Source organism: Enhydra lutris, unplaced genomic scaffold (assembly GCF_002288905.1).
Source record: "Enhydra lutris kenyoni isolate GAN:26980312 unplaced genomic scaffold, ASM228890v2 scaffoldscaffold66, whole genome shotgun sequence".
In the NCBI taxonomy this organism is placed as follows: Eukaryota; Metazoa; Chordata; class Mammalia; order Carnivora; family Mustelidae; genus Enhydra; species Enhydra lutris.
Window position 1 is genome coordinate 9,637,455 of NW_019154150.1, and position 17,762 is coordinate 9,655,216.

General features: G+C 47.4%; 1 protein-coding gene across 2 annotated transcripts in view; it reads left to right on the forward strand.

Moving 5' to 3' along the window:
• The window catches only part of LOC111159143 (SH3 and cysteine rich domain), a 151,816-nt gene that overhangs the window by 43,934 nt on the left and 90,120 nt on the right, over nt 1-17,762 (forward strand). For both annotated transcript variants that reach the window (XM_022521572.1, XM_022521575.1), the window contains exon 2: nt 15,047-15,326. In XM_022521572.1, coding sequence (XP_022377280.1) covers nt 15,047-15,326 — 280 coding nt within the window. The remainder of the gene's footprint in view (nt 1-15,046; nt 15,327-17,762) is intronic.

Sequence of the window (17,762 nt, forward strand, 5' to 3'; positions counted from 1 at the left end):
TCTGAGACACAGAAGTAAATAGAACAGTGAAAATTCTCTGCCCCTCTCTCATGTAGACTACCTTCTGGTTTGGGAAGCAGATAGTCAACAAGTAAATAAATGAGTACCTGATAGGAAATAGAAAGAAATCAGTATCATATATGCCTCCTGATAGGATCTGTGGAGAAGGTCACAGCATCACTTTTGTAAGATTTCTGCCAAAAATGTGTAACCCAAATCTGTGAAGAAACATCAGACAAGCCAAGATTGAAGGACATTCTACAAGACAGTTGTTCTGCACTATTTAAAATAAAAATATCATAAAACACAAAAGAAAGCTAAGACGCTATTCCAAATTAAATGAGACTTAACTAAACTTATCGCAGTGATCACAGAGTAATGTATGGAACTGTTGAATCCCTATGCTGTCCTCCTGAAACTGTTATAATAGTGGATGTCAACTACACTTCAATAAGAAAAAAAATTACATGAAAATCAAAAGCAGTGCATAATCCTAGATTAGATCCCAAAGCAGATTTTTCATACCCTGAAAGACAGTATTAGTATAATTCTGAAAATTTGAGTATAACTTGCATGCAGAGTAACAGAATCTCGTCAACTTTAATTTATCATATTGAGTTTGCATAACAAAATATCTTTGTTCCTGGGAGATACACACTGAAATATTTAGGCATAAAAGGTCATGACATCTGCAGCGCATTCCGAGATAGTTCAGTAGTGAAAACAATAGCACCAATGACAACAATCATAATAATAGCTGTTACTTTAGAGAGAATAATAAAAAGCAAATACTGCAAAACATTAATAATTGGCAAACCTGAGCATAGGACAGGATCAACATTTGTGGAACTATTCTTGCCAATTTTATGGGGGTTTAAAGGTTTTCAAAGTAAAACCTTAAAAAAATAAACAGCAATAAGCATTCTGAAGAAGGGAGGGGAGAAGGTCACAGCATCTGTCAGGGTCAGGGAATGTCTCTTGTGACATGACCTTTGTGCAGAGAGCTGAAGGGAGAGAGGAGTTTGTGAGTTCTGCAGAGGGAAGAGCACTGCAGGAAGAGAGAAGGACAGCAGCCCGTACGTGGCAGTGTTCCTGGTGTTTTTGTGGAACAACATGGAGACAAGGGGCTCTGGGGCACTGGGGCAGTGTAAGTGATGAAGGACAGTGGTAAAAATGGTCCCAGGTCAGCTCCTGGAGGGCCTGGGAGGCAACAGAAAAGTTGTGAGGTGTGTTTTAAGTGGTGATGAGACACTACGGTAAGGTTCTGAGCAGAGCAGTAAAATGACCTTTCATCTGCAACAGTCACTTTGGGTCATTTTGCGGCAAGTAGAGTACAGAGAGGCAAGAAAATTGATTGCCGTTGATTCATTTTTCGGGTTGGCCTTGAGGAAGCCGGTGTGCAGGTGAGATAGGATGTCAGATTGGTCTGGGATAACGGTGGTGGAAGTGATGTGAAGCGGGTGAATTCTACACGTATTTTGACAGTCTTGTTTGGCTAATGTATTGGCCCATGGACTGGATATGAAGTGAGAAGGGGAAACTGGAGTCAAGGGCAATTCCCAGGCTTGAGGCCTGATAAAATTAGATAAAGTGGGTCATGCCATTTACTGACTGGGAGCCCGGAGAGTCAGGAAACTAGCTGGAGGACTGTCTCCTGGGCCCTCCAGGGGCACGAGGGTCATCAGCTCAGGGCCTTTCTCCGTAAGAGTTCAGCTCTGGGGCACCTGGGTGGTTCAGTTGGTTAAGCAGCTGCCTTCAGCTCAGGTCATGATCCCAGAGTCCTGGGATCGAGCCCCACATCGGGCTCCCTGCTCAGCAGAGAGCCTGCTTCTCCCTCTCCCTCTGCCTGCCGCTCTGCCTACTTGTACTATCTCTCTGTCAAATAAATAAATAAATAAAATCTTAAAAAAAAAAAAGAGTCCAGCTCTTGCCTATGTTTTGCCAAGACCCCACCATCAACCTCGGTTCCCAGTGCTTTCTCCATACAATACTTGAGAGGGAGGCTGAGCAGACAGGTGCTCCCTGTGACCAGCACCTACCCTGGCTTCATCCACCACCAGGGGGCGGTCTCGGAGTGCTAGAGTATATTTTAGAACCTGCTCAGGGTCTTCAGGACTCTCTTTTCCCCTCTGTCCGTGCATGAGGGTCGACATACATACCGTAGAAGATGTTCCCACCCCTTGCATGTCCTTCGGTCATCTAAGTTCTGTCTCCTGGTTTTCTGATGTGAAGAGTAGAACTTTTCCTTTGGTTTCGGGACTAAGGACAACAGGAACACACTCATCTGTTTCCTTTTGTTCCAAACCTTCACACAGGCCTGATGTGCTCCTAGGCCCATCTTTGACCCCCCCACTCTTGCCAAAGCCAGGCAGGCAACCCTGCCCAACTGCTGGAAGATAAGCCTGCTAGAATGGGTACAAAAGGATAGACTTGGGGCCATAAGACAGGGGGAAACAGAGTTGGTGTGGTCTGGAGAGAAGAGGGAATACAGGAGACATTTTCAAAGGAAAAGGAATTAGACTTGGTTACTGGCAGAAAGTAGGGTTTAAGAGTAGAGAGAAGGAAAACTCAAGGAGTCCTCTGCCAACAGATTGTTCCAGATCAAAAGTCTGAAAGGATGACTCCTCTTTCATTTTGTCACTACTAAATGAGGAGAACTCAGACACACTTATATCATTCATTCAATCACTTATTCCACAGAATGCCCATACCAGACCAAAACCCATAATGGTGTGTCAGATATCCGAACCTGAAAAGCGTTGACCTCAGTGAATAAAATGAAAGTATGTGGAAGGTTAGTTGTGCTGATATATTTCTGCTACAGGTTATGGCGCACTGATGCTAAGTGTCCCAGAGCTCACATAAATGGAGAAGTCGGAGAAGACTGGGGATGGGCCTTGGGAGGCGTCACTAGAGCTGTGACAATGAGCAGAAGGTCCCCAGGGATGTGTGTGAAGAAGGACATTCCTAGCCAGACAGCACGGACAAGACAATCTACCAAGGCTTCCATTCTCATTACCCAGCGAAACGCATGGCTGGGGATATTGTCACGTGGGACATTAGAGACCCTGCGGGAAAGGCCTCAGTGTAGCTCTTTCGATTGGAACTGACAGCTCTAGGAGCACCATGTTTCACCCTGACAAGCTTTAACTGAGCATTGTATAGTTTGCTAGGGCTGCCATAACAAACTAGGAGGGACAGAGTGGCTTGAGCGACTGAGATTTCTCTCAGAAGAAATCTCAGACTGAAAGTCTGCGATCAAGGTATCCGTGTCTCTGAGCCCTCTCCCCTTGACTTGTTGGTGACCACCTTCTCCATGTGTCCTCCCCCTTGACTTGTTGGTGACCACCTTCTACATGTGTCCTACCCCCTTGACTTGTTGGTGACCACCTTCTCCATGTGTCCTCCCATGGCCTTTCCTCTGTGCACATGCATTCCTAGTGTCCACGTGTCCAAATTTCCTCTTCTTGTAGACACCAGTCAGATTGGATTAGGGCCCACACTGAAGGCCTCACTTCAGCTGAATTACCTACTGAAAGGCCCTCTTTCCAAATACAGTCATGTTCTGAGGTATGGAGGGTTACAGCTTCAATATATTAATTTTGGGGGGAGGGCACAACGCAGCCCATAATAAGTACCTCCTCCTTGCAAGGCACCATGAAAAGTGGTATTAATAAATGAGGCCCAGCATAGTTCAATGTAAATACTTTTGTTTCTTGGTCCGTCACTTAATCAGCAGAATCACTTAATATATAAATCAGAATCATTAATTCTAAGCTCATTTGCCCTTGAAACAGTTTTTCCCTTTTAGACAGCCTGCACTTTTCCATTTTCTCTGGGTTCATTGGCCCTTCTAGGGCCCAGTCTTCTCCCTCTGCTCGTGGGAATAGAAAATAATAATAATGTGGTCCCTGGGGCTGTACCCCTCCTCCCAATCTATCACAACAGTGACAACAGCAGCAGAGAGGGGACTGGCCACTGCTGGACCTGTGAGGAAGGGTGGCCACAGCATCACACAGTCCATTGTGACCCCTGCTTGATGAGCCACATTGTTCAACCCCAGTTGAACTCTCAGTCCCCGCCTCTGTGTCTCCTCTCTCTGGCAGGATTCCGGGGCTAAGGAGTATACTCCAAAATGGGCCACAGAATCCCATGTTAATCCAGGTGCTCATGCCCATGTCAGCATTCTCCCTGAAAAGGTACCCCCTCACGGGGTGTCTGGATGGCTCAGTTGGTTGAGCATCTGACTCATGATTTTGGCTCATGTCATGATCTCATGGGTTGTGGGATTAAGCCCAGCAGTGGGCTCCATACTCAGCAGGAAGCCTGCTTGGGAGTCTCTCTCTCCCCCTCGCCCTCGGCCCCTCCCCCACCCTCTTGCATGTGTGCTCTCTCTCTCTCTCCCTCAGATAAATAAGTCTTAAAGTACTCCCTCACCAAAGCATTAGTAAGAAATGTAGACTTCACTGAAGATCTTGAGAAGAAGGAAGAGATTTCTATGGCATATCCTATTCAGTAGCTTTCTGACTTAAAAATCCATACCATCTCTAAATTTGTCTTCTCACTGCCTTTTCTTGCACACCTCCTTCATGGCAGCCCGCCCCCGCTCGCAGCTCACCTCCAGTATACATTGTAGTGTGACTCCATCCCTCAGACAGCAAACCTCACCCTTCTCAGTGCTTCCCAGAACTCAGTGCCATATTGTTACTATTATTGTTGTTGTTGAGTTTGGTCCATGAGGTGCCATCTTCCCTTGCCATTGGCTTCTCTCAGTATTTCTCCTGAGCACATATAGTACTCTTACCCAAGAGGAATCTTAACCCATCCCTGAAAGTGATGCCACAGCCCGGGGTTGTGACACTGACATCCACATGCATGGGAAGGTTAAGAGCAACTCTCCCAACCTCAGGCCAACCAGGAAGGATGGTGGTGTGCTGGGGATTCTAGGACATTGAGAGGAGTAGCCCCTGAGGGCCAGGACTGTGCCAAGGGCTTCAGAGGTTTATCTTATTTAATCCTGCAAGGAAAGTATTATTGTCCCCATTTTGTAGATGGGGAAGTTGGGGCTCAGAGATGTCAAGTAAGTTCCCTGTGCTCATACTGCTGGAGATCCCCAGGCTGGGAAGGGCAGCGAAGTCTGTCTGACCCCAGAGCCTTGACTGTGTCATCCTCAGTTTTGAAAGGATCCTCTGTCCCTGGGCCTAAGATGATCTTTAAAACTCTTTCTCCCCATTAAGCATCTCACCCTCTATGGATCTTGGGAGTGTCACTTAAAATCTTTTGTCCCATTTTGCTCATCTGTAAAATGGGGGTAATATTTGCCCAGCTGCATTCATGAGGCTGTTTCATGGAAAGGTATGTCAAATAAAAGTGTGTGTGTGTGTGTGTGTGTGTGTGTGTGTGTGTGTTTGTTTGTACCAAAAAGTGAAGTATTAGTATCTTGATGTGTGCCATTAAACAAGATCTAGCCAGTGAGTGCCACTACTCTTGGCTTAAACACTATAGGTGAGGACTGTTTTCAGGATAAAACCCCCCCCCCAAAAAAAATCCCCAACATTTAGGACTTCTAGAAAGGCACATGGTGGTGTCTCAGGAAACTGATGATCTTGAACTTGTCCACAAAGAGCAGTGGGTAAGAAGCAGCCAGGAGCTCCATGCTACTACATTTTTCCTGTTCTGGAATTTGTGAACTTGGGAGGTACACGGAAACATCTTTGGAAGAAATATGGCTGGAGGGAGCAACTGGCTAATTTGTCCATCCCAGGGTATGTCTCTCACATTACCCCCTCTAAGACACCTAGGTCCTACCACAACTTGATCATCAGGACTTGTCTCTTCCTTCTAGAAAACCTGCAGTGGGTCTCTGTGGATTACCATACTTCACACTCTTTCCACCAGGCTACCGTCATTACCTGGGACACCGACCCACATGGACTCACACACATTTCCTTCATCACCCACTTGCCCCTCATACCAGCACACCTAGGGTACCAGGCAGGCTGGCTTTTCAGTCAGGGTTTGCTGCACTAGTATGTTGAGAGTCTGGTTGTAAGCACTGCCCCAGAGCACGTGTTCTTGGTACACTCATTCCTGCCTCCATATCCAAGTCTCCAGTCTGGATGTGGCTCCTCCTCTTCATTCAGTCCATCCGCCAGTCTGTGCAGCAGTCATTTAACGAATGTGCACAGAAGCTAAGACTTGGATTCTGAAGTCATCTGGTGCTTGGTTCTAATCCTGACTCGACCACTTCTTCTGGGTGTATTTGGGCACATTATTTCACATTAGTTCAAGGTTAGCACAAAGGTCAAAAGACATCTTAACATAAACCATCAAGATGGAGTCTGGTGTGTAATAACAGCTGAGTAATTTTTTGCTAGTCTAATTAATATCATTACTATGTGCCAGGCACTTGTTAGGGGTAGCCTAATGGTCTGACGAGGAGGCCAGAGCAGAAGGCAGCAGGGACACATCTCCACTCTGCACACTTGGATCACACACAAGAGACAGTCCCTGTCCACCTGCAGGGAAGATCAGGCAAGAGGCCAGAAAAAAAGTCAAGCAATTAAGGAGAATCAGGCATTTTCCGAGTAGAATGGAATACCATTTCCGGGCAGAATAAAGGCACTGAAGGCTTACCTATCCCTGAAAATCTTTGGGCTCCTCTTGATGTGTCTGTGTGCCTAGGCTGGCAGAAGGGTGACTAGAGGTCTGCCGGCAGGTGTAAGGCCCTCACCTTACACGGTGGTGTAAGACCCACCATCGGGGAGGGTCTTGTATCACACAGTGAGGAGACAGGGTACAACCTAAATGTATGGAATGCCATCAAAGCAGTTGTACAGTTCAATTATTTGTTTTAAAGTCAATTCATTCTTTAAGTTTTGAAAGAATGTCTCTGACTCTTCCAGCCCCCCTTAATAGTTTCCTTTTCTGACATATTAGAATAGGCAGCAAACAAAACACTCTTCTGATCACTTGATGATCTAAACATAGGGTCTTGTGTCACCCTTGGGTAGTCTTAAACATTGCTACTTGTCTCCAGAATTAGATCTTAGATTTCCTGTATGTAGAGACTGCTTCAAATCTTTTGTATGTCCTCACTGTGCTGACTTGCCAGAGCAGGAAAGGACCTACCAGCCGCTGAGCTGTTCCTCTCTGTTTATGGATAGAACCCAAGCTGAGGGGCTTGAGGACCTGCCCAAGCTAGCTGTGTTCCTTACTGTTGCTTTACCAACATATTCATTAGCAACAGTTTTTGCAGCTGTTAGGAGAAAGCCAGGTAGATGTAAGAAGACTTTTTTTTTTTTAGATTTTATTTATTTGACAGAGAGAGAGAGAGATCACAAGTAGGCAGAGAGGCAGGCAGAGAGAGAGAGGGGGAGGAAGCACGCTCCCTGAGGAGCAGAGAGCCCTACATGGGGCTCGATCCCAGGACCCTGGGATCATGACCCGAGCTGAAGGCAGAGGCCTTAACCCACTGAGCCACCCAGGCGCCCTGTAAGAAGACTATTTCTGACTTTGAAGTTCCATCCAAACGGAAGCTAATCAGGACCTGGCACATATTGTGTCTTAAAAGAAACCAGGCTGTGAATGGGTAGAAGGATGGTGAGAAGGTCCTCATCATAGCCATTACATTTCTCAGAACCCCAGTGCTCACTATCTGCCTGCAGAGTCACCCATAAAATGTTAGGGGTGAGTGTGGGAGGAACCGAAGCATCAGCCAGACTTGCAAGAGAGCAAGTGAGTCTGTGTGGCTGGCGGAGGGCGAAGGGACCTGAGTTTCTGAGGGAGTGCGCCGGACTGTCATACCACGGCAGGAAAATAACTCATTTCCTGAGTCTTAGCTGTCAGCAGTTGGTTTAATAATACCTTTTCAGGAAAAGAAAATTAAAAATGAATATTTCAGGGATACCTGGGTGGCTCAGTTGATAAAGCATCTGCCTTCAGCTCAGGTCGTGATCCCAGGATCCTGGGGTAAAGTCCCATGTTGGGCTCCCTGCTCAGCAGGGAGACTGCTTCTACCTCTCCCTCTGCCTGCTGCTCCCCCTGCTTGTGCTCTCCCTCTGTGGCAAATAATTAAAATCTTTAAAATAAATAAATAAAAATTTTAAAAAGAGTGAGCATTTCAATTAAAACACATCCCTATTTTAGAAAAGTTAAAATACAAACCAAGGATGTAGATCACATGTGGGCACCAAGGATGAGGCACGACCTTGCAAATGACCTCATTTCAATCCAGAAACAAAAGGCAGTACATTATTGGTGGGGTCTCAGAGAGCAAAAGAAATGTTCAGAGAGGAGACTTTGACAGGAAACAAACGGATGCGGGGACTGTGCCTCCCGACTTATGCCTCTGTGGACGGGGATGCGTTTGCTCCAGACCCACCTCTTTCCCACATAGCATGACTTCAGGCCCTGGCTGAAATGACCAAGCACATGCTGGTTAATTAACCTGACATGCTTCTGCAGAACAGACCAGCAAATCACGCGTATGCCGCTGCCACCACCTGCAGGCTGTAATTCTCCCTGTTCCGTTGCTCTAATGATGCCTGATTTCTTTGTTCCCCAATTGATTGCCATTGAAGTGTTGCTCAACATGGCAACCACACAGACTATGGCTAATTCCAGCTGGCGCCAGAAGGTAGAGCACACCGAACAGAGGACTTTCCCTAAGAGGAGGCCAAGGGTAGGAAACCTTGTGTTTTGTTTTGTTTTGTTAAAGATTTTATTTATTTGTCAGAGAACGAACACAAGAGTGCACAAGCCAGGGAGCAGCAGGCAGGGGGAGAAGCGGACTCCCCGCTGAGCGGGGAGCCCAATGTAGGGCTCCATCCCAGGACCCTGGGATCATGACCTGAGCTGAAGGCAGACACTTAACCAACTGAGCCACCCAGGGGTCCCAATAGTAGGAAACCTTATGAAAGTCTGATTTGCTTAAGGGGATTTGGAGTTAGCCCTGGATGTGGATCCTCATTCTGCAACTTAACCAGCTATTTAAATTGGGATTTCAATTGTCTCCTCTATAAAATGAGGTGATAACCTAAAACAGGCCCTCTGTACCACCCACACCCTTCCACTGTGCATGGTGCTAATAAATGCACTGAAACAGCTCTTCTCCATCTTCTCACCTCCAGCTTCCAACTCTCTCCCTTTTCCCCTCACTCAGGAGATAGATTTGCTTCTGTTTTCACTGAGAAAGAAGAAGCAATCAAAAGAGAAGAAGCACATCCGACTGGTGCCGACTTCACCAGTCAGTCTGCCTCTCTCTCTCTCCATACGGATCAACCACTTCATTCCAGTCCAAACTTAACTGTTCCTCCAGTGAACTGGGTCTCACCTCTTCCCATCTACTCGAGGACATCACTCTAGCATTTTCCCACTCTATTCTGCAGCATCAGAATAATAACATGCTGAAATAACCTCCCAAATTGAAATAAAACCAAACCCACCCTTCATACTGCATCCCCTTTCCCTGTAACTATCCCCCTCTAGAGCAGAACTGCTTGTGCTCACCACCGCCATTTTTTTTCTTGAAATTATCAGTTAGGTCTTCACCCCTACCACATCACTGCATCTGCTACCATTAAATGCCCCCCCCTTTGGTGCATCTGGATGGCTCAGTCAGTTAAATGTCCAACTCTTGGTTTTGGCTCAGGTCGTGATCTCAGGGTGGTGAGACTGAGCCCCGCATCAGGCTCTGTGCTCTGCATGGAGTCTGCTCGAGAATCTTTCCCTCTGACTGTCCCTCCCCCTCTGTAGTGTCCCTCCTCCCCGCTCACATGGGCATGTGTACTCTCTCTCAAATAAATAAACAAACTAAGAAACAAAAGATCCCCCAAAGACATTCTCCCTAACCCTCACATTACGTGATGTATAAGCTTCATTTGATGATGTGGGTTCTTCTTTCTTTCTTGAATCATTTTATTCCCAGAGATTTCACTCCTTCCTCACCAGTCTCTCCTCAGATTCCTTTGTTTTTTCTTGATTGTCTTGGCTTGAAATATTTCCTTAATCTCCTTGACCTTCAGGTCTCCATCCTCAGAGCACTTCTCTTCAGTGTCCACACTAACTACATAGTGATCTCATCAAGCCTCATGGCTGTAAGTACCAACTTGCCTTCATGAGTCTCACATGTATTTCCCTAGCTTGGACCTCTCGCCTGAATTCCAAGGTCATATATCCAGCTCCGCATGAATTCCACATAAGCATTTCAAACTTACTTTCTCCAACTCAGCTCTTCATCCCCACCCCACTTCCCCATACCAACTCTCTTCTTCTCCAGGACTCTTCCTTTTAGTAAATGGACCTTCTATCTACCCACTGCCTCAAGCCCAAAACCTTGAAACCATTCGTGAGTCCCCTCTTTCCTTCATATTCCATATCCAGTCCCTCAACAAGCCCATTCTGTTCTACCTTCAAACTGTACCCCATATTCAACCATGTTGCATCATAACTACAGCAGGCCAAGACAAAATGAATTCTCCCCGGGATAGTTGCAAGAGTCTGCAACTGGTCTCCGGGCTTCCATCTTGCCCTCCTCTAATCTGTTTTCCACAGAGAAGCCAGAGGAACCCTTTTAAAATTCTCTACTCAAAACCATCACCCTTAGGATAAATTCTAAGGCCCTTGCCATGGTCTGCAAGGCCTGGCATGAAGCTAACCCTTGACTTCTCTGCCCCTTTTATCCCTCAACCTTCTGCCCCAAACACACTGACCTCTTGGTATTCCTCAAACACACCCACCCCTTGTCATGGCCTTTGCCCGTGGTTTACCCCACTACCCAGAATGCTCTTCTCCAAAGTAGCTCATGCCCTCACCTCTCATGTGTCCTTGCTCCAATGTCACCAGTCAGAGAAGCCTTCCTCATCACCTTTTTTTTTTAAGATTTTATTTATTTATTTGATAGACAGAGATCACAAGTAGGCAGAGGCAGGCAGAGAGAGAGGAAGGGAAGCAGGCTCCCTGCTGAGCAGAGAGCCCAATGCAGGGCGCAATCTCAGGACCCTGGGATCATGACCTGAGCTGAAGGCAGAGGCTTAACCCACTGAGCCACCCAGGTGCCCCTCCTCATCACCTTTTAAAGCCTGGCTCCACTTTTATTTACTTAATGCCTCTTATCCTTAGCCAAACTTATATTATATACATCTTTGATTATTTATTTACTTTCTATCTCCACCCACGAGGCCTTAAAACCTTAAGGGGAAGGATTTTACTTTTTTCCACTGCTACAGCCTCCAAGCCAAGGCCAGTGCCTGGCTCATAGTGTGACATAATAAATATTTATTGAGTGAATTATTGAATGAGTGAATGATCTCTTACTCATTAGATCACTAGGATGATTATATGAATTAAAATATATAAAGCAATTTCTAGCACATGGCAAAATACTTGAGAACATATGTTTCTTCTCCCATTATTATTATTATTATTATTATTATTATTATTATTTAAAAATGGAGCTGGGCTCTGGCAGTGTTGCCACAGCTAATCATTTTGTGACATCTGCTATTATCAAGGTTTGCTTCTATTTCTGTATTTTATATGTTCCCATCTGGCCTCTACTCTTTGAGGAATAATTTGAGAAAACGTGTTCCTTTGAGCTCACTGCTCAGACTTTGTTTAACTTGTAGGCATTTCTTTTAAGCTATCCACTTGAAAAAGAAATGTCACATTGGCTCCCAAGGCAAATTCTCCAGCTCTATAGGCAGGGAGGTTCTGAAAGTCTGAAAGTTCCCAGCTACATCCCACAGGACAAGGAAAATGCTACAGGTGTCTTGGCATCTTGCTAAACTTCCAGGGAACACTGAATACCGAATATGGAAAGTTCTGAAGTCAGAAATAAAGCACATGAGCACAGGAAGGAGACCAGACTGGACGTACATAGAGAGCACCCCATGACCTTCCCGGCATAGCAACAGGGTCCATAGAGTGTGAGAGAAGCCTTAAAGGAGAGTCTGCTGCTCCCCTTTGTTAAACGGGCATGCTCTTTTATTTTTAAGAAATTTGAAATCTGTAAAACAAGGGAAATAGCTCCCCAAAAATCAGATTTGATTTCTCACTGCACATCCTTTCCCACTCTCACTGTCCACCAAAAGTAGTTCTATCCCCCTCAGGGGTGAGGGGCAAGCTCTCCTCCGTTCCCTTTCCATCACCAGTCAATCACTGTCAGTGCGAAGAGTATAGACTTAAAGAAAGGTCAATTTAATTCTGATCCCTGGGCTTGACTCACATGAGCTGTGTGACTTTGGGCAAGTCCCTTAACCTCCCTCAGCCATTTCTCCAGGAGTAAAAACAACAGTGCCTTCACTAGATGGTTGGGAAGATGAACAAGGGTCACCTGGGGATGAACCTGCTATTATTAAAATCAGGATAGGTGCTTTTTCTTTGTTCTGCTTCTGAGACAAGGAGAGGCAGTTTATTGAACCATCTAAACTTCATAGTAAGCAATAGGCAGGACTTCATTTTTCTATATGATGATATTTGCTCAGATAAATCACCCTCGCCCTGGGTTGCACAACCCACGACAAAATCTTAGGACATTCCTTAATTTCCTGGTCACTTTATTAAAATCTGTCCACAATAAAACTCTAGTCTTATCTATTTAAACCTTCCCCTGCCTCCAGCACCAGCCCAGGTAATAGCCTGAAGGACAGGAAGTGAGGAAGTTCTGTTCTCCTTTCTGGCTTTCTGGCCCTCATGCTGGTGTGGGTCCATCTCAGTGAGTGCTGTTTCATGCCCCCTCTCACTTAGCTTTGCTGGAGATGGAGGGTCCCCTTCATAATAAATGCAGGGCCCCTAAGGACGCATGACCCTGCTCCCCTATATCCATCAGGATAGGCTAGGTTATGGTATAGTGACAAACAGCTCCAAAATAACTCATGAGCACCTCCTTCTCTTCCTTCTTCAGTGTCTGCAGAGCCTCTGGTGGGTTTGGGCTGTAGGGCAAAGGGAAAGAGACAGGGTTCTTGGCCGACCCATTGTTTCTGACTTTTAATGTAGGGTGTTATTGCTCCTCTGGCCAGCCCTTTCTGGGCTAATGATGCTTCATTGCTGGCTAAGTGGACCTCCTCTAATAGGGCCTGCAAGTCCTTCTCCCCAGACAGTTCCCTGAAGTGGGGAGCTGCCTTCATACAGCCACAGCCAACCTCACGTGGGCAAAGAAGTAAAATCCCAGCCCATGGCAGGAAGGTGAGAAGAACCAATGTATTGTGTACCATTGTATGTACACAATAGATACCCAACTTAATGGTTTGAAACACCAGTCATCTCTTCAGTTGATGGTTCTGGGAGCTGACAATTTGGATGGGACTCTGCTTGATAGTTCTTCTGGTCTCATCTAGATGCTTTCATTCCTGGCAGGGAAACAGGGTGGCTCTGCTTCACGGGTCTCCCACACATAAAGGGAGGTGACTGGACTGGGGGTGTGTCTCCCATCATCTTTTGGGCAACGTTGGGTTGGTTCCTGTGGCAGTTTGGCAAGTTTCCAAGAGGGAGGATAGAGCACGCAAGGCATGTTGAGGGCAGGCTTGGAACCGTCTTAAATTTTATTGCTCAAATACCCTAAACCCACGAGCTACAAGGAGTGCAGAAACATGCTACCTTTGGTGGGTGGGGCTGTGAAGTCACATTGCAAAGGTGAATGGGGAAGGGTAATGGAAGAAAATTGTAGTATTTTTGCAGTCTGCCCCAAGCACGAAAGACCACAGCTTCCTGATCTGAGGAACAGGTTGCAGGGTTGATGCAGAAGTGATGTGGCTCAACAAGGCCAGATCAGCTCGTCTTGTGTGTCTTGGAGAAGTGTTCAACTACTCTCGATTGGGGCCTTTATTAGACTCATTTGCTTGGCCCCTTTTTGTCTGCAGCTTTGGGTCAAAGACATTAATTCTAGACAACGGGCAGAGTCCCCATGGATATTCAGTTACAAAAGGAAACTACTTTGAGGGTAAAGTGACCTTTTGCAGGTCATGAAGCTACTAAGTGCTTTATTCCTTTATCTGGGCAGAGGGAGAAGTATGCACAAAAGGTGGGCAATGAGAAAGCATAGTAAATACCACAGACTTTCAAAGAACCACTGTGGCTGGCATGGATAGAGCAAGGTACGGTTTGCTACAAGGTGTCATGGGGACCCAGAAGCCGCCAGTCCCGGGAGCCCATGACAAGGAGCTTTTCTTTAGATTTAAGAACAAAGGAAACCTCGTGAAAAATTTAAACAGCAGGTTCACCAGCTCACATCCGTATTTCCAAAAGATCCTTCTATCTCCAGTAGGAAGGCTGGATTGGCAGTGCAGACTGGACCAAACCCGGGCCTTTCAGTATTTAGTAGTTTTCCAAGCCCATGTTTTAATTCTCCCTAAGTTCCAAGGCAAAGGAGAATAGGATCCAGTTTGCCATGACCAACAACAAGAGGCAAGACAAGGAGAAGAGCAGAGAAAGTCCAAAACCCCACACTGTGTCCTCCACGAACACACACACACACACACACACACACGCACACACACACGCACATTACTCATCCATGGGCCTCAGACCCAAGTAGGCTTGAGAGTTTCTGGCTCCCAATGTGTGGATAGTTCACCCAGATGGATTCAAGTCAGACAGTGGCCTCTTCCACTCTGCCGTGTATAGGGACAAGTGGCTGCTAAGTGACCATCAGAGAGAAAGATCAACAGAGGCCCTGGCCTGGCAGATGCAGCCATTGAGCCCAGAAGGTCGTATACTTCATATTTCCAGTTATTCCAATTCAGAAGGCAAATGGTGTCGAAAGTTCAGTGTCATGGGCCATTTTGATAGCACATTGGTAGGATCTCAAGGAGGCAGGGAGGAGGAGCAGGGCCAGAAGCAGAAGCACCTTGGAGCCTCTTTGCACAGTCTGGCTCAGCACGGGGTGGAGAAGGGGCTGCCAGATACCCCCTAGGCACAGGAACATCGGGGAACCTCCTTGGGGCGGAGGGTATCAGTGGAAAGAGGGCAGTACCTGGAGCAGACCTCACCCCCACAGCATGAGTCTGCATGACTGATCGTAAGAGAGTGTTCTGTCATTGTATTGCAGCTCCAGAAACTAAAACGATCACTTTCTTTCAAGACCAAGAGTTTACGGAGCAAAAGTGCTGACAACTTCTTCCAGCGAACCAACAGCGACGTGAAGCTGCAGGCAGACATGCTGGCTGAGGTCAGCCCCAGCTCCAGCCCACTCCCCGCCTCTGGAAGCCTGACGTCCACACCCACCAGGGCCAGCCTGCAGCCAGGGGCTGGCGGCAAGGCCCATGCCTTTCAGGAGCACATCTTCAAGAAGCCCACTTTCTGTGACGTCTGCAACCACATGATCGTGGGTAAGGCCTCCCCCACCCCCACATCCAGGGTCCCTGCCCCACTGGAAGGGCAAGTGAGAGTGGTACAGCCTGAGTCCAGGCCCCAGGACATACTCTGAGCCTCAGAGATGTACGTGAGAGCAGGTTGTGTGGGAATGTCCTGGAGAACAATAGTTGTGCACAGGGAAGGGAAGTAGGACTGGGCAGAGAGAGAAGTTGGATGGTGATACAGTTGGAACTTCAGCCATTCCCCCAGGGAGCCCTGGACAGTCAACTGCACTGAGGCTAGGGGTCTGGGACTTTGTGCCACTGTATCACCTCTCGCTGTGGCTGGGCAGCCCCTGGGGATGGGACATAATCTGGACAAAGCAGCTCTTTTCAGCCAGGGGCACTGGGCAGAGAGGAAGTCAGTGGGAGGCAACCAGGATGCTGGGCAGGTGGGCACGGAATGCTTCGATACATCAGGGGGACCTGAGGGACACATCCCAGAATCCACCATGGGGCACGTGGCGCTGTCTGTCTGGGGCAGCCTGGGCAGGGAGTCTGTAGCTGGGTGCATTACAGGGGAAGGACCCAGACGGGCAGCTGTGGGAGGGATGATTCTGCGGGGAGGCACTGAACCAGGCAGGAAAGGTGATTGAGCCACCATTCCATACAAGTCTGGACCTGGCACGGACTCACTCACAGTACCTCAAAGAAATGGGGGCAGCCTGAGAGTCTTAGGGGTTGTGCCCAGATGAAGCAAATGATCCATGACATGTCCCAGCCACAAGGGAAAGGTAGGCCGTTCAAAACCACATGCACAGAAATGCCACCGTTCCTACTTTTCTGCCTCTTCTTTTTTCTGCCTTTTTTCTGCCTTTTCCTTGTCAGGAACCCAGGGACCAAACAGATGGAGGAAATCATAAAGGCAGTTTGGGGTTGGGGCGTGGGGCGGGACTCAGAGTGAGTTTAAACCAGTTGTTTCAAGAGCAGCTGTCAATCCTGGTAATTGACTAGTGGCCACAGAACACAGACAGGCCTGTGTGTGCTATCAGGGGGCAGTGAGGGTGTTACCCAATCCCACACCCCACCCCCAGTAGAAGTTAAAGGGCATCACGAACGGAAATGAGGACGAAAAATGAAAAATGCTGGGCTGATCCAGATCCAGATGTGGACTGTCTTCCCAAGATGGTGCTGACTCACCAGATGTGTAGCCAATCGAATTCCTGGAGCACCTGGAAGCACCCTGAGGCCTTCCCCATCCCCTTGCAGCCCAGATGCCACAGGGTTGGGTTTTGACAAGAATGCTTTAGGGAAGGACACTTTTATGATCAGGTTGGCCCCAGGGCCCAGTGAAGACCCAGGCAAAAGCCAATAAGCCCTGCAGTCTCATGTTCCAGCTCTTCTACCCTGACACACACCTCCCAGCCCCACCCCTTCCCAGGACCAGGACCAGCTTCCTATAGCCTGGCATCTCTTCGAGGCTAACTGTTGTCTCAGGCCAGATTCCCTAGAAGTAGAGCTTGAGAGGGGAGTTAGATACACTGTGATCAGTTGAGGGGGCTGAATAAGAAAGTGGCCTTAGTAGGAGTCTCACTTCAGCCAGCTCTGGAGGGAGCTCTGCCATGGGTCACAGAGCTGGTCCTTCCTTGAGGCAAGCCTTTTGTTGTCTGCTTTCAGTGGGCCTCCCTCCTCCTCCCACGATGGAGGCCCTTTCAGAACTCCCTGGGCCAAGTGGCTCATGTTCTGCTGAAGGCAATTTTCTGGAGAAGGAGGGTAGCTGTGAGTCATCAGCAACCAGCACACACGCCTCTGGTATATTAGGGGCTTTTTGCTACTGTGAGAGAATATCACAAACTTAGTGGGTTAAAACAACACAGATGCATTATCTTATAGTTCTGGATGTTGAAAGTCCACATTGGGTCACACTGGGCTAAAATCAGGGTTTCAGGAGCTCCATTCCTTTCTGGAGGCTCTAGGGGAGAATATATGTTCTTTCCTCCTCCAGCTTCTACAGACGCCCCCCCAACCTTGGCTTGTGGCCCCTTCTGTGTTCATAGAAAGTTATAATGACAGGTTGCATCTCTCTCACACAGCCATCTCACTGGTCCTGACTCTCCCTCTTGTGCCCACTGGGATACTCTTTCCATCTCAAGGCCTCCTGATTAGCCACCTTACTCCCTTCTGCATCCTTGACTTCCCCTTGCCTTGTAACATAACATGTTCTTCAGGTCTGGAGATTAGGAGGTGGACACCTATGGGGAGCCATTCCTCTGCCTGTGCCCAACCCATAGGAGTATCTGGGCAGAGTATCAACAGTGTCCACCACAACAGTGGAAGAAAACTGTGGTTGAAGATCACAAGACTGGCCTCTGTTGATTCCTCTCCATCCTGGCTTTGGTACCAATCATGTGATTGTCGCACAGCTGATGGCTCTGTCATGTGATTTGGTGAGAGGTATTTTCATTCAGCGTA